We start from the raw sequence: 9914 nt of genomic DNA, 5'->3' as shown, positions 1-9914 counted from the left end.
GACACATCGCAACTTTCCAATTTCCTTCTCTTATAATAACTGTCAATTACCTCTAATCATCTTCCTTCAAGATGTTCCAACTCAATTCCCAGTGAAGTCTTAATTCCAAGTCACCTTCAATTCGGGAAACAACAAACTCCAACAACGCTCGCACTGTTGCCAACAACAGCCTACTGAATCAATCTTCTTACAACTGAAACATAACCGAGAAGCGAAGCTTCTCCCCCACTTGTTTCAATCCAACACCTGCAACAAACAACCAAGTACCGACAGTGATTCACTCACATGTCGCGTACCAAGGAATAAAACACCGACAATATACAACTATCGCGCAACTCAACTGACTCGACAATTGGCCGGACGGACCGACCTGCTCTGATACCACTATTGTAACACCCTTCTAAACCCCGCGGAAATTAATAAAATAATTCAGAGTAAAATATGAAAACAAGGGTGCCACAGTTCCAATTATAACAAATTTATCATAAATTCATTGTCATGCTTTCACTAAGGGACAATTCATCATAATACATAAACATCTCATGTTAACACAGCGGAAAATTCATCATACGGATAAACATAACATCATCTATGCAATATCCCACAGAATTCAATATGATAACAGCACGATAGAGTATCATCATAAACTCTAAACTAGCGTTCCCCCAGTGTTACAATATCAGAGCATGACACCTGACGCTACACTAATACACTGACTTATGAGCTAATCCTCACCAAGTCGAAAGCAGCTATCTTCAATCTGAAAATGTCAACAGTAAGGGTGAGTCTCATCACAGTTAACAAATGTTATTGCATCTCAAATAACAACACATCATAGTTATATTATTCACCCAATTTCATCATATTCAGATTATCAGGAACATCCATCATTTACACAAACGTCAACAAAACACATCTTTCAAACAGACAATCATACTCAACATTAATTCAACAAAACACACAACCAACACGTCATCAATATTTATAACACTGGAATACTTCCAATCATGTTATAAAAGTATGCATATGTATGAACTGACACTATGCATGTGGTACCAACATCATCCAATGGGAATAACCCATGACCGATCCAACATCATCCAGATACGGCCCTGCCAGCACAGATTCCACACAATGGGAATCACGCCCTTTACTGATCCAACACACCCTTATGGATACAGTATCATCAATGAATATGAATGAATGCAACATATACAACATACTTATACCATCGTCAAGTCTAATGAGTAACATCATCAAATACCCATTTCATCATCATCATCATCGTCATCAAAGTATGTTTATATACATTAGCATCATTCAAATACAATCAATCATTATCATCATCATCATTAAAGAACATACATGTGTCCACATCAATCATCATCATCAATAATAAGAACACACATGTATCCACATCATTCCAAAACAAATCAGTCATCATCATACAACTCTCAACAAATCATCACATCATAACGTTTTTCAAAACAATATCTTATATTGTCACATTTCATCATATATGTTAATAATATATCATCCAATTAAACAAATCGTCACATGATTAATATTTCAACGTAGCATGTATTTAACACATCTCATCACATATATGTACAATACATCATTCACCAAGAAATAAAATCATATTTAAAAATAATTGGATTCACACCTCATTCCATCATTTAAACACGTAGGCTACCTTATAAGATTCATCGTGCTCGAAACGGCACTAAAAACGGACCTACGGTTCGAAAGTTACACATCATTTAACTCTTCTAAGAAAACAATTAACGCTACAACACGCGGCGCAACCAAGGTTCGCGGCGCGACCTGAACCACACAAACGCGTTCGCGGCGCCAACCTATGCACGCGGCGCGATACGAGAAAACAAGTACGCCTTCGCGGCGCCAACACAGGGACGCAGCGCGAACTGGCGATTTCACAGATTTTCGGGTCTGCGTCAGATCCTGCGATCTGACTCAATCTAAGTCCAAAACTGACTCTGAACGTCATGTACAGGCAGTTAATCATCAATTGCATCATTATTCATCATCACACATCAAAACAACACATAATCAATCAATAATCCATGCAATTTTCATCAATTCATAACCTCCCTAGACCCGACATATAATCCAATTGACACAACAACATCCCTAATCAATATTATTATCCAAGAATACGATAATAGATGATAACCGGAGAGTCCCCCCTTACCTTAGCCAAAGATACTTGATTGGTCTCTCCCTCCATTGCTCCTCTTCACGTACCAGCTTTCCAATCCCTCATCTCCTCTGTTCTGCTTTTCACGTTCCTTTTTCCTTTCTCCCAATTTTCCTTATTTTTATGAAAAATAACATTTTAATTAGTAAAGGGCTTTACTAACATAGCACCCCCTCTTTACTAATACCACACTTGGCCCAACACTATAAACCATCTTTCTTCAAATTAAATCCCACAAACCACCAATAATTCTAATTATAAATTAAATTTCCATTTAAATTAAAAATTAAAATATACGGGTGTTACAATTATGAGTGGAATCTCACGTGCATCTAGGAAAGTTTTTGGTGGTAAGGTTGTTGTGTTTGGCGGTGACTTCAGACAAATTCTCCCAGTTATACCAAGAGGAACTAGATCAGATATTATCCATGCAACAATAAATGCTTCTTATATTTGGGATCATTGTAAGGTCTCGAGGCTTACAAAGAACATGCGCTGATAAACTGGTGACAATGCTTCTTCTACAGCTAATGACATAAGGAGCTTTTCTGAGTGGATTTTAAAAATTGGAGATGGGACCATGTGTGAGCCAAATGATGGTTATGCTGATATTTGTATTCCAGATGAGTTCTTAATTTCTAACTTTTCTGATCCCATCAAGGCAATTGTTGAAGATACATACCCTGATCTCATTCATAATTATCTTGATTCCAATTATCTTCAAAGTCGGGCGATCTTAGCTTCAACAATTGAAGTTGTTGATGATATCAACCAATATATCACAAATCTTCTTCCAAGTATATAAATCACACTTAATTCATTTTGTTTAAGTTAATTGTTAACACCTTTTGATATGTGTTGCAAAATTATGGTGCCCAGTCATTGTAACTAAATATAGGTCTTTGGAAATTGTTGTAGGAGAAGAGAAAGAATACTTTAGTAGTGATTCTATTGATAAATCTGATGCAACTAGCTTTGATGCATATGAGCATGTGACACCTGAGTTCCTAAATGCTCTCAAAACTTCGGGATTGCCTAATCATTCAATCAAGTTGAAAGTTGGTGCCACTATTATGTTAATGCGCAATCTAGATCAGTCTGAAGGATTGTGCAATGGTACTGTTATACCCCAAAATTTGCCCACATATTTTTCAAGAAAACTCCAATCTGAAAATTAAGGGTCTCATATAATCATGGATTTTTATTTCAACAAATATCCTGACATATGAAATACTTAGTTTTTAGAATTTTTCTTATACAGTAATTTGACTTGCAGTTGAATTTATTCTTACGCAAACACCAAATACTGTTTATTACTTCACACATGCTATTTATTTATTTACAGATAAATGGTACTGACACAATTGGTACAGAGTTAAATTTTTTTGCAGGCGCAGAATCAGGAAACTCAGACTGTACTGGTAACAAGTAGATTATTATTATCTTTTGTTTCCCACTAATTTTTGTACTATATTCCATTATTTGCAAAAATCTTTTCAAATCTCTTTTTCAAAAATCAAATCTCTCTTTTTCCAACACTATCATACACTTTCTTTCAAATCTTACTTCCACTCAAATTTTCCTTTTTGTACGGAATCACATCATTCCCCAACGTCTCTTTCCTTCTTTCCATTCTATAAATACCTCTCATTTCCTTCCATAAAATCTCACATCAAATTCTAATTCATTTCTCAAATTTCCACTTCATAATCCATCTTCTCTTCTTCCCTAACAAGAATGGCAAAATGGATAGAGACACTGTCTCTTGCAGTCATCACCATTGCTACGGTGATCATGACTTTTTTCTGCCTGCATAGTCCTGAGGAGTGTGGACCTGCAATGGTTATGCTCCCAATCATCTACATGTTATTGTTCATAGCATGGGTTATCAATCGTCATTCTTAAAATTTGCCGTATTTCTCATTTCTTAAATGTACCGTTTATTCGTCGTACTGTTCAATATAGTATGTGATATTTGTACTGTCAGTATTAAATGTTGTACTATTTGTCATAATATTGTTTAATTACTAAGATAATATTTTGTGTGTTTTCTGCCAGTCAAATATTCCTATTTCTGTGCATTAAATGATTTTCAGGGTTATTATCGGTAATTTTGCCCGCATACCGTAAATATTAGTTATTTATTTTGTCTATGTTTTTTTTAACAAGTCATGTAAATAAACTTTCATTTTTCACATAAAGCAAAAACAAAAACAACAAAAAATAAAATTAACTTTGACTGTTGATTTTTCACTCTAACTGCTGTTTCAAATACCTGGACAGTCAGTTGACAGCCAAACTGCTGGCAGTACAATTCTCAGGGTTTTTGTACCATCAATCAAATCAATCTTTCATAATTCAAAATTCCAAGATCTTTTGTGCTAGAAGTCTTCTGAATATCACGCGATTAGCAGAGACTCAACACTGCACAAAAATCAGGTACGCTTAACTGTCTCCTACACAAACAGTCCCTAATCAGGGTTTTTCTTGTTTTTACAGGAGCAGCAAGTTTTTGAGAGCTCAAATGGATTTCATACACATCCATATATGTCAAAGTACCATCATACAAATTTTTAAACTTCAATTCACTCAGACGCACCGTCAGCAACTCAAACAGTCAACAGACGACCCGTTTGACCAAAAAAGTCAACAGACAGTCAAAAATGAAATTTTTTGTCAAAGTCCATATTTTGTCAAAGGATTCATCATTTGATCATTGGATGATCATAATTCATCAAGGAAAGATCAAAAATCAACAAAACCCTAAGATTCAAAATTAGGGTTTTTGCCTGAAAAGTCAACTCAACTTTGACTGATCATAACTCTCTCATCCTTCATCCAAAAAATTCAAACCAAAGCTTGTTTTGAAGGAAATTCAATTATCTTTCAAATGCCATTGATCCCATGGTCATTGGATTCACCATTTGAAAAATATGATCAAAGACATTACAGGTCATTTTCAAAGTCAACAAAAAGACACTTTTTTCAAAAGGACACACAAGGAGCTTCAAAAATCATTTTGACATGAGACCAAAGACATTGGTTAGAGGACTCTTTGAGGTTTCTAAAAAGTGCAAGATCTCCTTCATATGACAAAAATTGAAGGATTTACACCTTGTTGAATTTGGCTAAATTTTGGGAAAATGCATGAAATCAACATTGCTCAAAAATGTATTTTTTCCAAATGGGGCCAAGTTTTCAGCATTCAAACATCATTTCCATGATGTAATGGGCCTCCCACGACCAAGACAAAGCCCACATCATTTTTCTCCATTTTTTGATTTAATTTTATCATTTAAGATTAAATTAAAAAGGAAAAAAAGGAAGGATAAATCATAGCTTATTTTCTAAGCTAAAGCCTCCACATGTGACTTAATTATGCAGCAAGGAAACCCATAAGTCAAGAGGTGTGGAGATCAAGCAATGGTGGCTTAAATTTTAAGCTTGAAAAGTCAAAAATTCAACAAAGCTCATGAATACTTCTTAGCTTATTTTCTAAGCACTCCATGGCTTATATAAAGGCAAGAATACTTCACAAACAAAAGAGAGCCAAGAGAGAACGAAAATAGTAAGAGAGCATGGCATAGAAACATCATAATTCTCACAAAAATCTCCAAACTTTGTAATTTTCATTTTCATATTTCCAATCAATATTAATACAAAACAATCACTTCCAATCATCTCTTAAAGCAACATAGAGTAAGAATAAGCTCTTTGTTTGGTCCCATGAGAGTCGTAATAAGTGTATAAAGTTTTGCATACTCCCTCATGCATACCACACCTAATCAGGTATCCTTTTATTTTCTATTCTATTTTAATTTCTTTACAAAATTAATTAAAAATAGTTTTTAAAAATCCAAAAAATATACAAAAAATATTTTTAGACTTCTAAAATAATATATTATTTTCTGAAATAAAAATATTTTATTTTCCTTCAAAATTCCAATATTTTGCATAATTAATTAGTATATATTTATATATTTGCTTTTTAATTATTCTAACCAATCAAAAAATCATAAAAAAAATTGTTCTTTATGTTAAATATTGTTTATATATTATAAACTAATTTTGTACATATTTTGAATAATTTTCTCTTTGAGTTTTAATTATTTGTATAATTATTTGTATAATTATGTTTTAATTAGCTTAAATCAATTTCAAATCAAATTCCAAAAATTCCAAAAAAATTAGTTTTGTTTTAAAATTAATTGACAAATACCTTGCACATATTTTAAACTTGATTTCTAGGTTTAAATCAATTTTCATCTTTTTCTTCATTTTAATTTAATTAATCATGCATTAATTAATTAAAATCAAACCATAAAAAATCCAAAAACATGCTTTTTATTTCTTGCAATTTAAAATTCCTAGATAAATGTATAGGATGTCAAATTCATGTAAATAGGCTAGTTTACATTTCCCGCACAATCGATGTAATAGCGTAGATTTACTTTCCGCACTTTACATTTCCGCATTTTAATTTCCAGCAAAATATAAACTGCGTGTATGTCAAAGATAAAATTGAACCGTTAGATCACTAACTTCAAAGATAAATATCTGAATCCAATCACAATCACATTTGCACCTCTTCAGGTAATCCTTTTTCATTCTTTCAAAATCAAAGTCAAATTCTACTGTTTTGAGTACAAAATCGAACCTTGCTTTTATATCCGGTGAAAGGATAGATTTTTAAAGGAAATAGGATAAAGACCTTACAACTCAGGGTAGACCTCCTAGTTTGCTTGCTCAAATCAAAACAAACAAAATTCTCATACACTGTTGATTTTTCAAAACTTTCAAAAAAGACAATACTTTGTATACATCCAAACACGGGTTATTACAAAGTTAACGTTCTTTCCAAAACATCTTTCGAAAGATAAACAAGCATTTTGTATACATCCACACACGGATCATTACAAAATTCAATTACAAAGGTATTTGAAACCACATATGAGCAATTTCAGAGCAATTGAAAAGTAATCGAAAAACAAGTGAGCTAAGCAAACTTAAGAGCCCATGGATAACCATGGATACAAAGGGTGCTAACACCTTCCCTTTGTATAACCTACCCCCTTACCCAGAATTTCTTAAAGGTCTTTTTTCTGTTTCTTTTATAAACCTTTCCTTAATTGGATAAAATAAAAGGTCGGTGGCGACTCTGTGAATTTTCAAAAATGCGAAAGCATTAAGCGACAAAAAAGAGTCAGTTCACGTATCTCTACAGATCAGAGGTATGGCCCGGTATTTAAAAAAATCGGAGGTCCACAGGTACAAGGCTAACTGTAACCAGGCTTGCTAATCATGTCATTGAAGCTAAGATCATTTCTGGAAAAAATATTGGTAACTTATTTTATATTCCTAGAATGTCTCTATCCCCCTCACAATCCCCATGGCCGTTTAAGTTGGTAAGACGCCAGTTTCCAATTATTGTTTCCTTTGCCATGACTATTAACAAATCTCAAGGGCAATCACTTGATAATGTTGGTTTGTATTTGCCTAAAGAAGTTTTTAGTCATGGGCAATTATATGTGGCTATCTCAAGAGTCAAATCGAAAAAGGGTTTAAGGATTCTTATTCATGACAAAGATAAACAACCTATGAGCTCTACCACCAATGTTGTATTCAAAGAAGTGTTCCATAACATTTGAAAAGGTCCAAATTTTATAAATATTATATTATCATGCCATTAACAACATTTAATACATATTTGTTGTTCTTTACATGCACATGTTAACTTATTATTCGTTTTCAAACTATTTCAGGTCCAAACATTCACTTCATTTTTGAGATTCATGCTGCAGCCAATGTTGTGTTCAAACAACTGTTCCATAACCTTCAAAAGGTACAAGTTTTACTAAAGAACAACATGTCATGCCATTAACAGCATTGGATAAATCTTTGTTGTACTTTACATGCAAATGTTAACTTTGTTTTCGTTTTTTATTTATTTCAGGTCCAAACATTCACCTAATTTTAGAGTTTCATGCTGCAGCCATGTTTTAATTTCAATCAAACATGCAAAATAGTGTTGTGACATTATAGCTCCTTCATGTTTAATGACTTTACAAAAACTAATTATATCCTATTAGAATTATGATTTTTGATTTGATACATTTATTGTTCCAATGTTTTTTTTTTTTTTGAATTTGGCATATCTTAAAAATATTACGCGTGCGGCAGCACGGATTTGTTACTAGTTGTTTATATATGATGACAAAGTCCTTATCCAAGGACACGTATGGGTGGTGCAGAAGCGTTGGTGGACTACTGAACCTCCACCTAAATTAAAAGGAAGAGATTAATGAGTTTTTCCTTTTTAAGAGGAGAGGAAAATTAGGATAGATAAAATATTAAATAGTATATGAAATTAGTGAGTACGAGATGATATTTAGTAAATGAGTGGAAATGAAAAGAGAAAAAGAAAAATTCTCTTTAAACAATAATCATTTATCAGTTACATTCATTCGATATACAAGCTATACATTGTTTTAGAAAATTTCTTTACCCATCTCCCTCTTTTCTTGATCACTTCTGGTGAAAAACCCAAAATACCCTCACTTCGGAAATGCATTTCCGAAATGCTTATTTTTTTTTCAAAATTTGTCTTATTTCGGAAATGCACTTCCGAAAATACGAAAAAAATGTGTTTTCGGAAATGCATTTCCGAAAACACCCCTTTTTTAGGTTTTCGGAAATGCATTTCCGAAAACACCTTTTTTTTTGGGAGGGGTGTCTTCGGATATACACTTCCGATTTTTTTTTGGGAGAGGGGTGTCTTCGGATATACACTTCCGAAATATTCCAAGACCAAATTGGTCTTGGAATGTTTCGGATATACACTTCCGAAAGAATTCAATAATTATTAAAAAATTAAAATCAAGGTGAATCAATACAATTAATAGGTATAAAATCAAGGTGAATCAATACAATTAATAGGTATAAAATTTCCTAAAAATTTTAAAGTTAAAAATTATTTTACTAACTAATATAAATCAAAAACATCTTAATTTCATAAGTAAATTTGAATTATTTAAAATTAAATATAATATATAAATATAAATATAATATATATATTATAAATTAAAACACTCATTGTTTTATTTTTTATAATTATTATATAAATGTATAAATATATTTATAATTAATATATAATAATTATTATATAAATATATAATAATTTTTATAAATATATAATAATTATTATAATTATTATATAAATATATAAATTAAAACACTCATTTTTTTTTAATTATTTTTGTAAATATATAAATATATAATAATTATTATAAATATATAAATAAAAAATTATAACTCATTTTGTAAGTGAAATTATTTTAATTATTTTAATTAAAATTATTTTAAATTTTAAAATATGAATCAAAATAGAAATATATAATAATTAGGCTTAAATGCACTTTTGGTCCCCCTATTTTTATGTTTTTTAAGTTTTAATCCCCCCATTTTAAACCTCAACTTTTTGGTCCCTAAACTTTACTTCACTTGGTATTTTGTTGGTCCCCCTTCAATTTTGCATAGTTGGCAATAATGACTTGGATTAAAAATTTATTATGTGGCATTGGTGACTGGATTATTTTATTATTTAATATAATTTTTATTTACAAACAAATTAATTAATAATTTTAATTATTTTTTTAAATAATTATTTAAAATTTAAAATATTTTAATGAAACTT

General features: G+C 31.6%; 1 protein-coding gene across 1 annotated transcript; it reads left to right on the top strand.

Moving 5' to 3' along the window:
- Window positions 1-2531: 2531 nt before the first annotated feature.
- Window positions 2532-8596, top strand: LOC131613701 (uncharacterized). The gene is made up of 6 exons (XM_058885348.1): window positions 2532-2685; window positions 2749-3018; window positions 3140-3337; window positions 7490-7873; window positions 7984-8063; window positions 8175-8596. The coding sequence occupies exons 1-4, from the start codon at window positions 2532-2534 to the stop codon at window positions 7867-7869; spliced, it is 1002 nt and encodes a 333-aa protein (XP_058741331.1). The 3' UTR covers window positions 7870-7873; window positions 7984-8063; window positions 8175-8596.
- The last annotated feature ends 1318 nt before the right edge of the window (window positions 8597-9914 follow it).

This window comes from Vicia villosa, linkage group LG6 (genome assembly GCF_029867415.1).
Source record: "Vicia villosa cultivar HV-30 ecotype Madison, WI linkage group LG6, Vvil1.0, whole genome shotgun sequence".
In the NCBI taxonomy this organism is placed as follows: domain Eukaryota; kingdom Viridiplantae; phylum Streptophyta; class Magnoliopsida; order Fabales; family Fabaceae; genus Vicia; species Vicia villosa.
This window is presented reverse-complemented; position numbering and strand designations above follow the sequence as displayed.

What these genes read in the sequence shown, in the direction of transcription:
- LOC131613701 (XM_058885348.1), top strand. Translation starts at nt 2,532, where the DNA reads ATGAGTGGAATCTCACGTGCATCTAGGAAAGTTTTTGGTGGTAAGGTT. An exon ending in TATCACAAATCTTCTTCCAA is followed by an intron (nt 3,019 to 3,139) that starts GTATATAAATCA and finishes AAATTGTTGTAG; the next exon opens with GAGAAGAGAAAGAATACTTT. An exon ending in GTCTGAAGGATTGTGCAATG is followed by an intron (nt 3,338 to 7,489) that starts GTACTGTTATAC and finishes GGAGGTCCACAG; the next exon opens with GTACAAGGCTAACTGTAACC.